Consider the following 21058-nt stretch of genomic DNA (forward strand, 5'->3'; position numbering starts at 1 on the left):
GAGAGAGGGAGAGAGAGAGAGAGAGGAAGGTGACTACCAGAAAAGGCCAGGAAAGGACTACAGAGCTAGATGTAGAGGTAGTGAGCTACTATTTGGGAGCTGGGAACTAAACTCATGTCCTCTGCAAGAACAGTATGTTCTCTTAATCACCCAGCCATCTCTCCAGCACCAATACCATAGCTTTTTAACAGAGTAATTTGGTAGTATCTATGCAAACTTTAAATGTTAACTTACCACTAAGTAATGCTGTTTCTGAGTATCTATGGAAACATTTGTATAAAATGTATGTACAGCATTTAATACAATATGCTATCTAAATCATTGTAAAGAGTAGGTATGCACTGGTATAGAAAACTCTCAAAGATGCATAGTGTGGGAAAGCAAGTTAAGTATGTAAATATATTCTGGTTAAAAATCCAAATGCTTAGCTGAGCAGTGGTGACACACACCTTTAATCCCAACTCTAGGGAGGCAGAGGCAGAGGAGGCAGAGGCAGAGGCAGTTGGATCTCTGAGTTGGAGGCCAGCCTGGTCCACAGAGTGAGTTCAAGGACAGCCAGGGCTACACAGAGAAACCCTGTCTTGAAAAACAAACAAACAAACAAATAAAACAAAACAAAACAAAAAAAGAGTAATAAGGCTGTAATTACCAACATTTTCATGTCCTTGTTGACTGTCATATAACTAGAACTTAAGTTTTCCTGTGTCATTTCCAGAGCAGGCTAGATTAAGCCTTGATTTCTTATTTGTCAATGGTGTTAGAGGAACAATTTTTTCTACTTCTTGAAGATGGCCTTTTAGTTACTGCAAATTTGATCATTTACTAAACAAATATATATTTAGTATCTGCCACAAACTTTTAACTTTCTGTATAACCCCCGCATTCAGGAGGCTGAGGCAGGAGAATTGTTAATTTGAGACTAAGATTGGGCTACATATGAGACCACCCCTTCCAAAATGCACAAAGAAACTACCAACCTGACCCCAACTGACTCATTGAAAGTCATGAAGATGAGTAGGATGAGAAAGGTACTCCACTAGATCCATTTTCACAAAAGGAAGCTGAGCCCAGGGCCAGGCAAGTGAATTTCCCAAGGCCACAATGCTAGTGATATTTGAAACCAGGATTTGATTCTTCACTGTTGCCCATACCACCAACACAGTAGGTCACTATCCCTGGCATTCAGCACCATGGTAAGGAGGGTATACACACATAGTAGGGAATGAGTAAATGCCTGTTGCAGATTTAAGAGATAAAGACAATGTCTTTAGCTTAGACTATGAGAGAGGTCCAAGAATTTACCATTGTGCTGTGAGTTACTATTGATGAGATGTTATAAATCTGAGATCTGTAAACAGGCAGAGCTCTATGACCCACACCAGGAAACTCTGACTTAAATCTTACCTCAAACCAGGCAGGCATAATCATGAATCCTCAACAAGGCAAGGAATGGGAAACCCCAATTTTAATTTTAAATTTATTTATGATTTTAAAAGAAGATTAAGGATAGAAGGCTGCACTTTATGATTCCTGTTTTATTCAGTTCTGTCCCTTTAAAATGCAGCTGTTCAAAATGAATCAAAAAAGAAAATCACTATGGAAACTCCCCAAACTCACTTTTTAGAAGGGATAATAAAAATAAGAAAATATAATCATGTTTCTATTTAGATATTTGGCTGTAGGTGGTTGTTTTTGTTTGTTTTAATATTTGGGATTGGTTTCAGAAGGGGAGTGAGATTTATCAGTCCCATGGAAAATTTGATTTCTGCTTAGCCAAGTGAACATTCTGCATAAGGAAGACAAACTAACAACTAATCTTTGTTCTAGAAGCCCCACGATTTGGACTGCTTCATGGCTGTGATGGCCAGTGTGCACGTAAGGGAGCTTTGGGTGAGGATACAGAAAGTGGGACTTAGGAATAGGTTGTTAATAGAACCAAGTGCTATCTTGAGTCTACTAAGAACTGGGTTCTCAGTAACCTTTGACAAAGGATGGTGACTGAGATTAAACTTGGAGGTAAAACAGATTATGCAGGGTGCCACTGGTGGATGTGACATAATCTCTCCATTTGTCTTCCCTAGCAGATATGTTGCAGGACACCTCAGAATGCCCTGTAAATACCCACCCTTCCAGGGTGACTAACAATGTACATGTGGCAGCAGTAAAGAATGACGACCTCATTTATTTTACTGTTCCTTTGCTGAGAATTTTGCGGTAGTTAAAAAATAAAAGAAAATTGTGGGCTGCAAAAAATTTAAGACTCACATATAAGCCTGATTTCAGGCATCCCTTTGGGCATTACCGCTGGCCTCTCATCCAGAATAAGGAAGACTTTAAAACAGACATATAAGGACAAATGCCAAGCCCATTGATTTTCAGTATCTATATAGCCCCTTTGGGAGAAGGAGGCCATTCATCAGTGTGTAAGCTGAAAAACTCCTGGTGTTTACACACTCTTTTAAAGGTAAAGCCGGTCTCTTGTCTAATACCACTAAGAGTTTGGGTTAAGCAAGACAATATCTGAAGTGTCAAAGACACTATCGTGGTAGAAAGGCATTTCCATCAAGGGTTGGTTTTGTGTCTAATCCTTTAAGAATAACAATGTCTCTAGCCCTTCAAAAAGGCAAACGCTATTAGTCATTCTTTCAGAGAAGGCATAGATTCACAGGAAGGGTCAGGACGCCTTTGGCTGACCTCCCTTTCATTGCTTGGCATCCCTTTTTTTTGTGAAAGTTGAGGCGAATCAGAAGAGGGATCAACCTGCTGGCTGTGTGCCCTGCAGGCATGCGAGAGAAAACTTTTTGCTTCCGACAATGGAACACACTGGAATCATAAAGAAAGTCATTTCCAGAATCTGGTCCTTTTATTCTGGAAGGTCCCAAACCATTTCTATCTTGATAGTCTACTGTAGCCATTCAGGAGTCCTTTGCCTTATATCTGTTAACTCCAGTACAGAAGGGGACCAATGAGTCACTAGAGGGTCTTTAGTGACAGGGTCATTATTGTTCTCTGGAAACATGGTGCCTGATGCTATAGCATGCACCTGCTTGTGAGTTTATTTGGTGTGTGCTACTTTGTTGGTTTGGCTGGTTGAGGACTTTTTAGTTTATGTGCCTTCAGAAAATAAACTATTTGTCATGAAGCAATTCTACAAAGAAAATGTCAGGGATTCTTTGCTTAGCTGTATCCTCTGAGGGAACCTGTGCCTGTACTGGCATGCTTTAATTTCTTTTCTTTTCCCTTTCTCCTAAAGAAGAGTTTTCATCTGATTTTACAGCTATCAACCTCGTTTTCCTTTTGTGTGTTTGTATGCCTTTTCAATATTGACAAATGGTTGCATAGAATTGTGTCTGCTGGCCATCTAAATGTTTCTCTAGATATATAGTCTGGTTTACTTTCTATTATGATTAAACACTGTGACCAAAAACAACTTGCAGGGGGAATGGTTTACTTTCTCTTCCAGCCTTCTACTCAGGGAACTCAAGGCAGAAACCTGGAGGCTGGAGCTGAAGCAGATCATGGAGGAACATTGTTTGCTGGCTTGCTCCCCATGGCCTGCTCAGCCTGCTTTCTAATACAACCCAGAACTACCTGCATAGCAGTGGGACTGCCCAAGTGGGCTGAGCCCTCTCACATCCATCATTATCCAAGAAAATGCCCCCATGCTCGCACTCAAACATGATGACTTTAGTTTCTGTCAAGTTGACAAAAAGGTAACCAGCCCAATAAATGGCTTCTGTCTTGAAAATACAACAGTCGCTATAAATGGATCCAGACACCCAAGTGTTTGTCCCAGTTTGTTTCCTAACTTTCTATATGACCTTAACTAATTCAGGAGGCCTGTCTCCTCATTGAAATATGAGCATCACAATTCGATCCTGACCTCTTGGTGTGTTGTTCATCAATTCAGCTGGTAGATACTCCCTGAGCTCCAACTATGAGCTTCGGGTGAATGAGGGTTACCCAATCCTTCTCTCCCTTCCTCTTCCCTTAAAGTCTTCTCCTCTCCAATTATTTTCTTTTTATTTCCCTCCCACCCCCACTTTGTCTCTCCATTCTCTTTTGAGAGAAAAAAAGCTCATCATGTAGCCCAGACTGGCCCTCAACTGGTAATTCAGTTTCATCTTCCCAACCTCATCCTGGGATTACCCTTGTACATCATCACACCCAGCCAAACAGGTCATATTTTTCCAAAACACACGAGCTATGGAGATACAACCTATGCACATACTTTGAAGAGTGTGAAAATTAACCCATGGAAGTAAACACAAGCCACGTGCATGAGTGTGACTCTACATTAGAGTCTTTCATCCTCCCACGTTCCAGAACCATCTTGTAGAAACATTCCTGTGAGCTGCCTTGGGGTATCTTCTGATTTTAGTACCACTTGGAATGATGCTCACTTGGTATAGAAAGAATGATGATTTAGATGGTGAAATGAGTGATCTTATGTCATTGATTTTGAGCAGGGCTCATTGAGGCTCACAGAGACTGAAGCAGCAATCACAGAGCCTGCATGGGTCTGTGCTAGGTCCTCTGCATACATGCTGTGATTGTTTAGATTGTGGTTTTTATTGGGCTCCTCACAGTGGGGGTGGAGGTGTCTCTGACTCTTTTGCCTGCTCATGAGACCCCTTTTCTCTTACTGGGTTGCCTCGTTCAGTCTTGATATGAGGACTTGTCTTAATTGTATCTTGTTTTATTGTGTTGGTTGATATCACTTAGAGAGCTGCTCTTTTCTGAGGGGAAACAGGTGAGCAGTGGATCTGGGAAAGAGAGGAGATGGGAGGTAACTGGGAGGAGGCTGTGGTCAGGATGCAGTGTATGAGAGAAGAAGAAAAACAAAGAAAGATAGAAAAGTGGAAAAATAGAAAGAAAGAAAGAAAGAAAGAAACAAACAAAGAAAGAAAGAAAGAAAGAAAGAAAGAAAGGAATAAAGGAAGAAAGAAAGAAAGAAAGAAAGAAAGAAAGAAAGAGAAAGAAAGGAAGAAAGAAAGAGGAAAAAAGAAAAAGAGAGAAAAAAGGAAGGAAGAAAGAAACAAAGAAAGAAAGGAAGGAAGGAAGAAAGAAAGAGAGAAAAGAAGGAGGAAAGGAAGGAAGAAAAGAAGGAAGAAAGAAAGGAAGGAAGGAAGAAAAGAAGAAAGAAAGAAAGAGAGAAAGAAAGAAACTTTCTATAACCAAAGTCAAGGCTGAAGCCTCAGAGAATTGAATCTATGTGCATGTTCCAGGATTTTGGCCACAGGTCCCATGTCATGTAGAGCTAGAGTTTATTTGTCCTTTTGCAGGTGAGAATCTGTCCCTGCTTCACAGGCTTTCAAATCTAAGCAAACAGGGCATTATAGTAAACTGAGAGCTGGTTTAGTAACTGACATGCTATGGTGTAGTGGTGTTCTCAAGGTTGAGTAAGGTATAAGCCACTGGTTGCTCTGTCTTCAACTCTAACTTGGTCAGGGGACCCTGTTTTATGCTCTTGTCTGGCCATGACTTATTTTAGCACTATTTTTTTTTACAATTGTAATTAGGTTTTATTGACACCTCATTTGTAAAATCCGGTTACTATGTCTACGAGGACAAAGTTCCGTCATTCTTAGTGCCTGTCTCTAGAGCTGAATTAAGCACTGTGAGCCTTTAATATCTACAAATTAATAAGCAATACTGTTGTTCCTTTCATAGGTTATTGTGTTGCCATGGCCACGGGCAAGACATACTATCTACATCAGTAGACTGATGGATAAGTGGCTCTGGCCTGAGTTCTGAATGTAGGCTCAAGGGCCTCCTGAGCAGGGGCTATTTGTCATTGTTTCTCTGAGACTCACAGTCTGTTCTGTACCAAAGGGTCCTAATGACCATGTGTAATTACTAAGCAAATAGTTGAAAGGTAGATTTTAATAATAAAATACAGGTCGGCCATATCTATTACTTTCTATCAAAAACATACAATAAATGACAAGAATTAATTTCTTTACTTTAAGTTAACACAATTAACTTGCTTTAAAGGAAATGTAAATATTTTGTGGAATGAACAAGGCAAGAATCCTAGAAGCTAGCTTGGTATTGGATACTGATAGAGGAATCTACTCAGACATGCTGCTCAAGCCCCGCTCCCCCCCCATGTGTCTTTCTTTTTCTCTTTACAATATGGTAAGGTCTGAGATTACATTTATGTCTGATCTGTGGTGGTGATATGGTTTTGTGAATGTACATCTGTTTACTTGGAGTTATTAAATAAATGCTATAAACATTTATAAAGCATTAACTATGTATCCGGGCACTGTGGAATGCTGGGAATGTGAGGTTAAATTAAATAAGGGAAAATCAGGGATAGGAACAAGTTGTCAAAAGGAGAGAACCCTCTAAAATGTATAGTCAATACACAAATACTAATATGGCCCAAATAAACACTAAATACTGACCCAGGGTGCTAAACAAAATCACTACAAATCTAAATCTTTTAGAACTCACTCACTGACAGTAATGTCATAGTACTAAAATGGAACATTTGACATTTAAATAGTGAAATACATTCAATAATTCATAGTTTCTCAGTGGTCAGACAAGATAAATTCACAATAAATGCCCAACTTACTCTTACTCTATTTATGGGAACAGTTCTGAGTTTAACACTCCAGGGAAGAGCTCCCTGTTAGAACAGACTTGAAGCTCTGTTAGTGACATTCACTTAAAACACTATGCAGGAATTCTCCTTGCATCCATCCCTGGGCCTACCAGACTGCCGTTGCTATCGATCCCCATTAATGATTTGGTGATTAAGTAGGATAAATTGCCTATGAATGTGAAGCAGCCCGAAGTACCCCCAGGAGCACAGCTGAATATTTTCTTTCAGATGTTGTATGTGCTGGTGCAATTTTTCAACCCAGTGTGCATTGTCACATTCGTCACCTCCCTGCCACACTGGGAATGCCCTATTACCAGCACCTTGCTCCACCTGACTCTGTTTCTACAGTTTTATCTTCTTAGTTATTTTTTCCACTTGCACCAAGATTCATCCCTTTTATGAACCAATTTCTATGGTCACAGTGAATCCCTTGTTAAATGCATCAGCATCTACAAGCATGCAAGTGCCATGATCACCAGTCCCTGAGATCCTTAGGCCACCTCTCTCAGACCCTTCACCTCATTCCCCAATCCTGTCCAGGATGATTTGCCTCCAGAGCCAATGTTTCTCAACTATAACTTCAGGAATCACTTGAAGATCTTTGGGATTTAGGGCACAGGACACACTGTCACTAAGCAACATTCTGAATGCAAGTACCTAGAAGTTCTTTATCATGCATGCAAAAGCAGACCAAAAGAGCAGTGAGGCAGTTAAAAATCACAAGGTCTCTACCTCCTGGATGGCTCCTCTGGAAAATCACTATGTCAGGCAAAACCACTAGATTTTTTTTTTCTTAAGGGGAGTGACCACACATTACATGGATGACATAATCCATAAAGCTGTGAACAAATTAAACTTGGATAAATTGTGTCATTCCTCAAACATCCTGGGTAGTTACATGAAACTCATGACTGTCTTTTTGCAGTTACAACCCTCTGATTAATTTTATAAATGTGGATTTTTTTTAAAGTATGAATTTCTTAGCCCCTCTACATATTTCCTCAGTTTCATTTATCTTTATCAGTTTCTCGCTGGACTCTTAAATGTTGGCTATACTAATACTATACTATACTATACTATACTATACTATACTATACTATACTATACTATACTATACTATACTTGCTTTCCTCCATTGACAATGTGTCTTCTCTAGGCCTATATAATCCTCAATTGCACTCTGATTCTCCTTTCTAGATTCACACACTTGCTGGTCATTTCTTCTATCAATTCCAATTCAGCCCCTTGGTCAGCACCTCTACTCCCCATCTCTGCAAATAGCACACCATGTCCCAGCTGCAAAATACCTAATATATATTTAATGAGATGTCTATAAACAAGATTCCATCTTTGAGCTATATATGGCCCAAATGACATCTCTTGCTCTCATCAACCTTGAACTTGCATCATGTATGCGTAGAGAAAGTACTGTGTAGTACTTTATGAGAACTAGTGGGTGGGGATGCAGGATCAGCTCGGTTCCATGAGCCAAGATCATTGGAAGAATTAGGCCAAAGGACAGCGATCAGGGTATATGTTTAACAGAAGAAAACACTCTGAAAACACAATTTATCCAAGAAAACGCTGTATCTATTGCCTATAGATACATCAGAGAATCCAGATCCAGAGCAATTTTCTCAAACAAAGGGTTATACAAAATAAAAATAGGAGAGATTCATGTTTGGAAGATGTTTGGAGAGTGATAAGTCCAACTCCAAGAGTCTGATAGGAACAGTCTCCTGCTCTCAGCTCTTAGATTTCAAACTTCCCCACTGCCACAGATCTAGCAATAGGTGCCCCTCCCAGTCCACACTGTGTATGAGAACAGTGGGAAGGCCGGGATAGGGAGAAACATGGAAGGGGAGAAAGTCATGTGAGGTTTGAGGTTTTAAATTGACTTAATAGGGAGCTCATTGAACCCAACTAAGTAATCTCGATATAACTAGGTTAAGCTTCAGCAGCATATGGAAATGATCCAAAATAACATTAGAGATTAAGTAATCGAATGTTAAAGCATAGTTAAAATATAGTTTTATAGTTATGTGTCTGTATTTGCAGGCCAGTGGTTTGTGAATGTAGACACACCATGAGCTAAACAACTCTGTGGGGTCCCTTAGGATTTTCTGTTCCTAAATTAAGATGATACTAGTTCTACAATTTACATAGTTGAAGGGTTTTTTTTTTTTAAGTAGAGTCTTGGGTTCTATTAGTTTTGAATGTCGAGTTTAATAAATCATTTTTTTTTTTTTTGCTTACAGAACAAATAATATACTGAGATGATACCACAGGTCCATAAGGAACTCACTCTGCAATTTTAGGAAATCTTTAATTAATTCCTGAGATAAGTGTGTAGCAGCATTCAGTTCACTTATACTGAGGATAAATTTTGCATCTCCCTCAATTTTAGTCTTGAGAAAACAGTGTATGTCAGGGTGATTATTAATCCAACTTGACTGGATTTAGAATCATTACGAGATATTTCTAGAGAAATTTAACTGAGACCAGAAAGCCCCACCCTAGATGTGGTGTCATTATTTCATGGGGGAGATCCAGAACTGAATAAAGAGGCGAAAGAACTCCAACTGAGGCCTGGCGCACTTCTCACTTCACTTCCTGACTGCGCAAGCGCTGTGCCTGGCCACTGCCTTCTCCGCGATGGTGGACTTCGTTCTCAGGCCATAAGCCAGAAGAAATCCTTCCTTCCCCAAGTTGCTACTTGTCATGTATTTGGCCTCATAACACAAAAGCAACTAATGGTGTCAGAAAGAGACAGGTCCTTTGGAAAACTCCTTCATAGGAGATGCTTTGGAATTGTGGGAACTTTTTTTTAGATGAGAAAATAGAATTCTTGTCCCTTACCTTCACACCAAGGATTGAAGAGAATGTATGTGTCTGTTTCTGGGTTTCTTGGAGTACGCAGGATGCCATAGGGAGTCCAGACTGCAACATACATGCGGAATTTCCCCACAATGCATTCGGGAGAAGACTGAATGGAAAGCCGCACAGACCTGTCGTCATTCATGATAACCTTGGCCCCCCACTTTCCGCTTCTCAGCTCCTTCACCACAGGCACTGGGATGTAGGTGCCCTTGTTCTCCTGAGGGTAGCGACCTATGAAGCAAAGGAAGGAACAGGGATGAAAAGGTTTCTCACTCCTCTTGTTCCAAGTCTAATCTTGTGGCAGGAGAAGGAAGATGCTATTAGACTTGTAGTTTTTGAGTGGCTATGAATTTCACCTCTGCTACCAAGGGCTGTGATAGTAGCTGATTTTCCTAATTTCTTCAGAGCCCAGATTTACCAAGACTGCTAAAATATTTACAAAGATAACACTTCTTGGGAAGATTTTTTTGTTGGTTCATAGTTCAGCTTGCATTCTGTTGCTGATCATATAATAGCTCAGATTGGGTAATTTACTTAAAAAGAAAAGTTTGGGGGAGGGGGCTACGCCAGTGACTTCTCGTTGCAGAATCCTGACACAGGTTGAGCCATCACAGGGATGTTCTTTTTCTGTTGTTATTAAGTCACATGTGTTTAATCTTAAGAGTAGTCCTTGATGGTCCTATCTAATCCTGACTGCTCCCAAAGGCTCCCACGCTCAGAGTAGGTTTCAACTCTTGTAGCACCTCATAACAAAGATTAAATTTTAACATGTGTTTAGGAGAAGACAAACTATATTTAAATCACACCATTGATTAGACAATGAATGCAAGCAAGATGAAGAAATATCAATTTCTATGTCAAATACAGCTTATATAGCTTACTGTAAAAAAATTATAATAGTTTTGTTGTTGTTGTTGTTGGCTTTTTTGTGTGTTTTTGTTTTTGTTGTTGTTGTTGTTTGTTTTTTGAGACACGGTTTCTCTGTGTAGTCCTGGCTGTCCTGGAACTCACTCTGTAGACCAGGCTGACCTCGAACTCAGAAATCTGGCTGCCTCTGCCTCTCAAGTGCTGGGATTAAAGGTGTGCACCACCACTGCCCGACTATAATAGTTTTAATAAAAACTTCAAAATGGGAGTACAATTACTGTACAGTGTTGCTTTTAGGGAGCAGAGGCCAATATTTTTGTTTATTCTAAATTCATTGTTATGTGGTTTGCTACCACCAGTGATGGGTTACAGCCCCAGGCTATTCCTATGTTGCCTTTTGTACATTCAACCTAAGCTAGTGTTCTCTGTCAGCCCACGAGTGCCACAGGCTACAGTTCAGAGTTGAAGATCTCCTGGGAAGTGAGATGAGTCTTGGCTCTGCTGCTTTTCACCCTGACAACGTCCATGCTTACAAATTCCTCTTCTCTTGTCTTTATCTCCATCTATAAGTGGGGACAATAGTGATAACAATAACAAGTTCACAGGAAGACAAAATGAAATAATGTATTAAAATGCCTTATACTGAATCACATCCCCTGGGGTTTGCTTTTTCTGTTTGTTTATTTGGTTGGTAGATTTTTGTTGTTGGTGTTGTTACTTTTGAAGGATCTTACCAAGTCTCTTAGACTGCTCTTGAATTTGATCTATAGCCCAGAATAACCTTGAACTTGCAAATTGTCCCGCCTTAATGTCTCTTGAAAAAATAGGATCCTGGGTTTATACAACCAGACCTAGGTCTATGTAAAATTCTTTGTACATAATTAATCATGTATAATAAATATCTTTAAATCTTAAACTGTTATTTTAACTAAAGATTAAACAGGAGGTCATAGTGCAATATTTCCAGGCTCATCATAGTTTATGCATAAGCTATCTCAATGCATATGCTATTTTTCTCTTATTACTTCCATTTTGGGTCAAATTCTTATTACTTAGTCTTTAACCTCGACATTAAATTTCATCTGATTTTCTAAGCTATAAATAGAAAGTTAACCTCATATAATTCTTTCACCCCCCGACCTATAATTTAATTAACTGTATAATTTGCAGGAAAGATCAACTTCATAGCTGTTTTAAGGTAGAACTAGTCTCTCTTTTCTTGACTTGTAAAAAGATACAAATCTAGTAAGTTCATAAATGATTTGGATTATAAGCACACAGAAATCTTCAAAAGCCAAGTTTATTCACTTCAATTGTTGTTTAGGCTACATATAGGAAATTCCACATACACAGCTAACCTTGGTCTATCTGGTAACCAGGTTGTGAACAGAGTCCTTAGACAGGAATGTATCCAAGCACTCAGAAGGAAGTAGCTGCCTAGATTACTGCTGTGTAATTCTATAAGGTTGCTTAATTTTACTGAAAACAATTATTTACTTAGGAGATGTTGTACAAGCAGGAAGGGTTTCTATATCAGGAGTATCAGTTAACCACAGTTTGCTACAAATATCACATACACTGATCATAATCCAATAAAGACTCATACTTTTTTTTGCCAAGAATGCAATCTGAGCATTGAAGATTTTGTCTAAACAGGGGATACTCTTGGGGATACACTAGCTCTGACTCCAGGGAGCTACTGAATCAGTCTACTCTCAAGAGTGTGTTTATTCCAAGTCACTTTGTTCTGTTTTCCCTTGTTGCCCTCTAGACTTTATGTTCCTGTGCAACCCAAATCCCAGTCTAGATTTAAAATGTATGGCATTTTAAAGGGTTTTGAAATCCATGATCTATGGTACATACTTGCCAGGTAAGATGTACCCACTTCTGCAATAGTGGTACAACTATTATGAGGGTAACCAACTTCTTTTCTGATTGAATTGAAGACAAACTCCATGGGAGGGAATATATGCTTATAAAACTGGTTGAAAACTTATGGTGAGGGAAGTTATGGGCTATAGTGGAGAACTGAGTATTGTTGTCGATCTAAATTGCCATTAATGCCAAGCTTCTCTTTTCAATATGTATGCTTTTTACTCATAGATATGTATTGCTTTCTGCCTTAATCAAAGAAGTCTCTCTTTTCAGTGAACACAGTGGTTAATGCAGAGATGCATGAATGAACAAGGTAGGAGCTGAGAATTAGTGATAGTTATATGCTTAACTTCAGACAAATCATTTATATCACTTCCTCCAAGGTTCAGAGAACACTGTGCAAGAAAAGACAAAAAATTCAAGAGCTAGAAAATAGGAGAAAGTCTTGAAAAGTCATTTTTGGAGAAGCCAAGACACAGCCATTTCAATCACTAAATCACAGCCTCTATAAATGCCTGCAACCAGTCTATCCATCAACGGGCCCATCCATAGTCAGGAATGGATGTCACTAACTAGGTAGAGGGAAAAATAAAGATTGGGCCACTGTCATCTATCGTGAAGACGTTCTCATTGCTCTGTATCTTACAGCCTTCATGGAACAGGTAGAAGATGATGAAAGGGACTGGGGACTATGGAAGAAGTAAAAGGAAGAACCAAGCAACAAAACTAGAATTATGAGGGAAAAGACAAAATGCCAGTGTGTGGTGGTGGATAATGGATGTGTGAGTCGGATGTATGAATCAAAGGGATGAGGAGGCAGAGCTGGCAGAGAGTAAGGCACAGGGAGGCCTGGGGTGATGCAGATTTGGTTTGTTTTTTCCTTTTTTAAAAATTTCTTTTGTTATTAGATATTTTCTTTATTTACATGTCATATGATATCTCCTTTCCCAGTTTCCCCTCCGAAAAAAATAAAATAAAATAAACAAACAAAAAAGAACCCTGTTCCATCCCCCCTCCCTCTGCTCTCCAAACCACCCTCTCCCGCTTTCTGGCCCTGGCATCTCCCTACACTGGGGATCTTGGTTTGGGTTTTAAAGGAAGGGAGAAGGCTGAGCAGCCCTGTTGACCTGGTAAGTCACATGGCTGCAAATCAACATTTGAAAAAGAATCAGGAGCAAGCCATGACTTCCAAAGGGAGGTTAAAAAAGAAAGAAAGAAAGAAAGAAAGAAAGAAAGAAAGAAAGAAAGAAAGAAAGAAAGAAAGGAAGAAAGAAAGGAAGGAAGAAAGAGAAAAGAAAAACAACCCCTAATTTGCAGGTCTTTTCCTTTCTACTACACAGAAAAGCTGATTATTAATGTGAGACCTGGCATGTCAATAGCACCTCAGGGTCTTGTCAGTGGCTCCATTACACCATGTTTAATTCTGAGTGTAATGATTTCAGTGACAGCGCTGGGGAAGGATTTTCCATGATTGAATTGTGAGGGAGGAAGTTGTGGCAGAGTAGTATTTCATCGCACTAAATAGCCCTTCTCACCCTCAGGAGGAAGCACGTTCTACAGACCACCATCAGGGCACGCTTGGAACACCCATCCATCAACATGCATGGCTGTCAATGGCCAGGCCTAGGTATGAAACACAGTTCTTCACAGGTGATTCCCATGCATGTTTCCTAGCAGTGTAGAGTGCCCATGTAGGCATTCTTCTCTTCGAAACTGCACAACTTCATGTTAACAGAAAATGAGAGCAAGAAAAAGAGAAACAAGAAACGGAGGATCCTGCAAATAATCTTCCTTTTTGTACTTAACAATGCTGTCTCTTTCACAGCTAGACTCCTGAACAGAAGTAGGGGTTGTAATTACCAAATGCATTCTTTCCCACCCACTTCAAATTGGTGTTATCTTTTCAAGACATCTACAAATGAGCATGTGTTTAAGTGTTGGCTTCCTTTGTACATTATTATTTTGTTAATATATATAGCCGTTGCCCACAAGGCAAAAAAACAATGGAGTTCATTACATTTCATTTTACATTGCGTTCTTTAGCCATACTCACCACCATATCCTATCTATTGCCCACTCTTGATTTCTCTCCCCTATCCTTCTGTTTTCCTCTAGCCTCAAATAAAATTCCCACTATACTTTTATATCACACATGCATTTTTTGTGCAAATTTTCACTAAGACAAAAAGCACCTGTCAGTCATTGGGCTCTCTAATGCTGGGAATGAAGTCAGTAATTCAAGGCACACACATTCTTGCCATCTCTATGACATGCCACCACTAAGACTGTTCTATTGTGCTGTATTTGGTGAATATAAATGCCTAGCCATATGAATCTTTTTTAACTATGAGAAAAGTCCAAGCAAGGTCCTATTTCTTTGATGTCTACTTAAACATCCATTTCTCCTATTAAACTGAACTATGATGCGTTCTTACCATCTGTAGAAAACTCGTAAAATACCTCAATATTTCACACTAAGTATGGCCCCATAAATGTCAGGGACTTGGCTGGATCTCACCCTTGAAGAACATTGCAGGGATTGTGGAAACTCTGGAATGTGGTGTCTAGCTCAAGCCAGCAAACCATTGCAAGCAACCTGCACATGAACCACAGATTCATACTCCCTTCTTTCTCCCCTTTCAGACCTGGTTTCCATTCATATACAAGCAGGTTTTTGGCTGAGCTCTTCCTTCACCTCCCTGCAGACCCCATTTCTAAAAAGGGAAGTCTCTCAAGAATGCATCCAGTCTCTAGCTAGAAAGGTGGGTTTCATGAAGCTAATTCACTTTCCCATCAAATTTGTTTGTTTTGCCCAAGACACATCTTTCATATTTTAAAGAATCAATGTATCTCCAAACAGGTGCTAGAAGCCCATGACAGCATGATGCATGTGCCAGACTGGAAGTCTGAATACCGTAGCCTTGTAAAGGGAAGTAAACTGTGTTCTAACAGTCTCAGGACCATGCAGGAATTCTGAGGGACCAGGGTGTTGTCAGTCTTTTAAGTAGTAGTTAGATCCCAGGTTAGCAATCATAAACACAAGACACTCCTATCAGAAAAGAAATAATTAATAAGGTACAAAAGCTTTGGGAGGTAATAGCCAAGAGGAGGGAGTCACATTGTTCAAAGTCTGTGGCTACATCTTGGTGTTAGGACACATGCTTAGCACAGACAAAGTGCCAGTTCTCTGCCCAGCACCAGATGAAGTTTGGCTCAGTTGGCAAAGTATATGTGATATGACCATGAGTTCAGTCCCCAGAACTCACAAAAACATACTTAAAGCATGCATAGTGGTGTATAATTGTCATCCCTGTACTGTGGAGGTAAAGGCAGGTGGACCCCCAGGGCTCACTGACCAGCCAACTTAGGCTAATTAGTGAGCTCCAAGCTAAATGAGAGACCCTGTCTTAATATGAGGTAGATGGTGGTTCCTTAACTGTATTTTATTTTCTTTTCAAGGTCTTCTAAGTGACTGAGTCTTCTTTTGATGTGAGATATCATCTTGTGAAATGTCTCTGAACCAGCATAGTTCCTGCTGGGATAATGAGGCATGAGGAAGACAGAGGGATAACCCAGAAGAGGTGGTGGCTAATGATGTCATGGACATCTAAGAAAAGTCTCCAGAGGAAATGGCTTGGGGCATAATAATAAAGAACAATGTGATGGTGGAGTACTGAGTTTCTAGGATGCAGCACTGGCCTACCTGTATGTGTGCAGACACAGTTGTCCTCTGACCTCCTCTTGCATGTGCACACATGTGCCAGTACCCTCCAACAATACCCTCTCCACTGTGATGGGCAGAACCCTCTGAAACCACTAGGCCACACAGCCTTCTCCTTTCTAGCTGGTTATGTCAGATATTTTGCCAAGAAATCAAACTCATGCAATGGACAAAGTAGGGAGAAGTATTCCTAGCCCATGGCAAATGAAAATATGGTACATATGAGGGGAAGAAAAAGAAATGAAGATACTGTGGCAAAAGAGGCAGCTGACCTGGAAAGGTGAGAACTGTGGGGACCTTTGACCATGGGCTGCATCCTTTGGAGGGACTGGAAATGAGGCTCCTCAAAGTGTTGAAATACCTTCTATGGTCTAATTGAGGTTGGATAGAAAGTTGGGAGAATTGTAATGACATGGAAAGAGGAGCTTGGGAGAGAAGAACGGGGGCTTTGAGTCCTGGTTCTTTCTTTCCGCTCTTTCCCCTGGAAAAGGCCAGAAATCTCAGGCACCAGTGATGAAACAAAATACTGCCTACTGAGGTAGTCTGTTTTTCTACAGACATCTCAAACAAGGATGTCAAACTTAGTAAATAAACTGTTTATATGGGATCTGCAACCTGGAGTTTGCAGTGCTCCTCCTCATTTCTGAGTTTGGACAATTCCCTTTGTAAATACTTCTTACAGCATTATTTACAAAAATGAGAAATGTTCACAAAATTAAACCTGGACCCCTCCTTTGCAGTGCTTGCAGCTTGCTCTCTCACCAGTCCCAGGGTTACAGGGCGTGATTGCCTTCTCTATAACTGTGTGCCTTGTACTTGTGAGCACCAGGAACATTATAAGTTCTTAAATAGGATGTGGAGCCCACATCCACACTTAGCTTTGCATCCTTCTCTCTGTTAACTCCTGTGCTTAGAATCTACGCTAAAGATGTCTTTTAATAAACTCCCTTTCTGATCCTTACTCGCTCATCCTGGAATTCTTCTCTCTGTTAAAGCTCTGTATGGAGCCTAGTTTCAGCTGAATAAAGGAAACCCCATTCCTCTTTATTCTTTAGCTATATCTCTTTATGTGGTTCTCAACCTGTGGTTGTGACCCTTTTGTGGGTCAAATGACCCTCTCACAGGGGTCATCTAAGACCATTGGAAAACATAAATATTTACATTAGGATTCATAATAGTAGCAAAGTTACAGTCATGAAATAGCAACAAAAATAATTTTATGGTTGAGGGTCACACAACATGAGGAACTGTATTAAAGGGTCACAGCATTAGGAAGGTTAAGAATCATTGCTCAGGTGTCAGGGGACAGAGGGTAGGAACTGCAGCTGTGCCTCTGTGCATGCTGTTGGTGACACAGTGAGGCTGTGTTTTAGATAGATTCCTGAAGGATGGAGTGACTAGAGGAGACGAGATTGTAGACACGGAAGCAACATGCAGGCGAGGTATGTAGATGTCTTCAGAGTGACCATAGCTGGGTCTGAAGGAAAGCAGAGCAGAGCCTGGACACTTCATCTGAAATTGATGCTGGTATTGAGCAAGGGCAACAAAGCTAAAGCTTATCCCTGATCCACATATTTGTTCTCAATAGAAGAGATTTTAAGTGCCTAGAATGTTCCTGGTGCTCACAGGTACTACACATACAGTCATAGAGACGGCAGTCAGGCCCTGTAACCCTGGAACTGGAGAGGAAGGGAGTTGCAAGCATTAACCTATACATTGTATTGTAAGTCAGCACCAAACACTTGGTGTGGTTAAATGTAGTGCAAAGTTCCTGGATGAAAAGCTAGTTTGCAGGAAATTACCTTAAACACACCCATGTCTCATTTGAAAGAATGCATGCTAATTTATTAAAAAGAAAAAAAAATCAGTAGAAAAGCCCTATAATTTAGACAAAGTTGCTTATGGAATATAACCACCACAGAGTAGATTTCATCCTAAGGAACAAGGAGAAGCCTTGAACAATTTGAATTTGGGGTCCCTGCTGTCTATGTAGGAGCAAAAAACTACTTGTCAAGTGTCACGCGGCTGCTCCTGGATTCATCACCTGCACCCCATCTCACTGCTTGGTTCCACAGGAAGCCACCTTCCCAGGCCTTTTTGCTTCCTGCATGTACAACACATCTCTCCTTTCCCCGACTTTGGAGCAAGATGTGAAGTTTCCCTTTTGGCTCTTTCTTACTTGCTGGCCCCAGGGTGACTCCTATTTCCTCTGACAGCTCCAGAGCTTGACAGAACCTCCTTCCTTGGCCAGGGGTCTAGTTCCAGATGTGAAGGTTGATTCTAGTTACTAATTCCTGAGTGGATTTGTTATGTCTCCTGTTTGGATTTGATTGTTCCCCGACCTGTGTTCCACGAAGCTTCCGCTGCTGAAATCTAAAGAAGTTTCCGTTTCACACTGGACACCCTTACCTCCCCTTAGATCTGCTTTAAACTCTCTGTACATTTTATATATGGGTAAGCAAGGGCCCGAAAAAAACAGGCGACTAACTCTATGAATTTGACTCGGTCAGCTTCTCCAGTCACCATCCTGGTTCAAACAGACTCAGATTCAAATTATGATCTGTGATCTGATAAGTATCTAACTAGTCTCTTCTGTCTATAGAATGCCAATTATAGGTGACAACTGAGCTGTAACTAACTGATGGGAAGGGTATTCTAGCACCCAAGCACTGTACTATTTCCGCCATTATCATATAATGACTAATGTCACAACAGCAAAGAAAACTCACGAAACCCATGATGTTTTGTTGTTGTTTAGTGGTTTTGTTTATTTGTTTGTTTTGTTTTGATCTGATTTTTTAATGTCTGAGCATAACCACATGAGAAGTGAAGAGGTGCCTGTTGATTCAACCTGATTTGGGGATTCACTCAATTCACAGTATATTTATTGTGTGCCATGTGTTCTGGTCACACAATAAACCTCAGCAAGGTTCGAAGTAATGAGAATATGGTAACATCAACAGCTAGGGCCAGAGAGTGTGCAGTACAGAGAGAAGAAACAGGCAGTAAATAACTTGAGGTATGCTATGTCAAAGATGAGCCCGTAAAGAGTAAATAGAGTGGCTTATGGGACAAAAGGTGACAGGGATCGTGGCACTAGCTTGATTAAAGTGGGACATTTGAACAGAGGCATGAAAAGGGGGAGGAAACAAACCATGTAAACACTGGGGACATAGTGTTGCTGTGAGTGCAGTAGCCTGGATGAAGTACGTACTCTGCACTGGAGGATGCTGGGGTGCCTGGCGTAGAAGAAAATGTGGGCAGTGAGGTCTGAGGGCCTTCTGTTTAGTTTTTATCCTGATTGAAAAAAAAAGTTACAAGAAAAAGATACTAGGTTGGCTTAAGTTGTTTAAAACAATCACTTAGACCTTTGTGTGAGGATGGTGGGGAGGCAATAGAGATTGCTGTGAACATCACTTGACCTCCAATTGTATTCTGATGCTGAAGAATAGTAACGAAATTTCTGCCAAAAGAGGAGACATTAGAGAGAATGCTGAATGATTATAGCCACAGGAAAGGCCATTTAGACACATTGGTTATATTATGAGATGAAGGCTGTTTCTCATAGCTGGGAGGGAATCAGACATTAGTAATATGGAAACTCACTTGGGTGGTGGGGGGCACTAAAGCTGTGGCCAGAAGCTCGCCTATATTGCCAGTATCTGTAGAGTATCCTGCAGCAATCCCCTGGTATGGGGTTCATAGGGTGAAGTTCTGTATATCTGTTAAATGTCACAATCTTTGAGGATGCAAAGATGTAGGAAAAAGAAGGTATTGGTGACACAGGTCTAATTTATTGTTTCTAATTGGATTCCATGAGCATGTGCTAAGCTGTATACATAGACTTTCCTCTCATGTCATCCCAGCTGGTAGGCAGGTATTTCAACCAACAAAATTTATTCCCTTATTCTTGCTTTCTCCCTTCTCACAATGGGCTCCAGAAATCCAAGGGATAAGAGAGATGGGGGAAACTTTGGATGGATATGCCTATCCCTGGCACACCCTAGACAGTCTACAATCAGGCCATGCCTAAGAAATTTTCTCATACATGAACTACAAGAACTGAATTTTCTCCAAAATGTCACTCCTAGGGGATCAAAGTTCTACTTATTGATGTGGAAGAGAATGCATTGAATCTATTGTATGAGTAGAATGAATTGTAGGTCTTAAGAGTAAAGCTCAGGCCGGGCAGTGGTGGCACACACCTTTAATCCCAGCACTTGGGAGGCAGAGGCAGGTGGATTTCTGAGTTCGAGGCCAGCCTGGTCTATAGAGAGAGTTCCAGGACAGCCAGAGTGACACAGAGAAACCCTGTCTCAAAAGACAAAACAAAACAAAACAAAAAAAAGACAAAAAACAAAACAACAACAACAACAACAAAAAGAGTAAAGCTCATTTAGTTTAAGTCACAGTAGCTGAGTTAAAAAGTGAAGGACCATTAACTAGCAAGAATAACATCAAAAGCTTAGGAAATAAACTTGACTGAAGCAAGCCAAACTGATGGCATTTTAGCCAAAACAGTCAATCCTTGTTAATATTTTATGGCAACAGCAACAGGAACAGGAACAAATCACTGCCAATGCTGACAACAATTATTCATCTTTGGCATGCAATATGGATGTGCAATATACACAAGTAAGTGTTAAGTGAGTTTCCACTGCCACAGACTCAACCAGTTATGAGCAGAACAAAAGTAAACATTAAAAGGTCAAGAGATCCTTCTCCTGGGGCTAGCCCAGATCCATTTTGCCTGTCCTCAACTCATTAAACCCTCTCATGCCACATCCACCTCTCCACCCATCCAGATCCTGCACATCCTTCTCCAGGCTCTATCCCAGTGAGATCGCCTGATTGTTCTCTTTTTGAACCTTCCCCAACCACCTAGATCTAGTGTGGGTCACACATCCAGTGCCTACCCTAGTCTGGCCACCTCTGATTGCACCACAACCTACTTCTAGGCTTCTACCTACCTCTAGCCCAAAGGCCCCTCTCACATAACATCCAACCTCCATATTTAAGAAGAGCTTGTACACCACTCTGGAAATCAGTTTGGTGGTTCCTCCGGAAATTGGACATAGTACTACCGGAGGACCCAGCTA

The 21058-nt window shown here is 40.5% G+C and overlaps 1 protein-coding gene across 1 annotated transcript in view; it reads right to left on the reverse strand.

Moving 5' to 3' along the window:
• The window catches only part of F13a1 (coagulation factor XIII A chain), a 176230-nt gene that overhangs the window by 113195 nt on the left and 41977 nt on the right, over positions 1–21058 (reverse strand). The window contains exon 4 of the mRNA XM_031358440.1: positions 9476–9727. Within this exon, the coding sequence (XP_031214300.1) occupies positions 9476–9727 (252 nt within the window). The remainder of the gene's footprint in view (positions 1–9475; positions 9728–21058) is intronic.

The sequence above is a fragment of the Mastomys coucha genome, unplaced genomic scaffold (assembly GCF_008632895.1).
Source record: "Mastomys coucha isolate ucsf_1 unplaced genomic scaffold, UCSF_Mcou_1 pScaffold7, whole genome shotgun sequence".
Taxonomy (NCBI): Eukaryota; Metazoa; Chordata; class Mammalia; order Rodentia; family Muridae; genus Mastomys; species Mastomys coucha.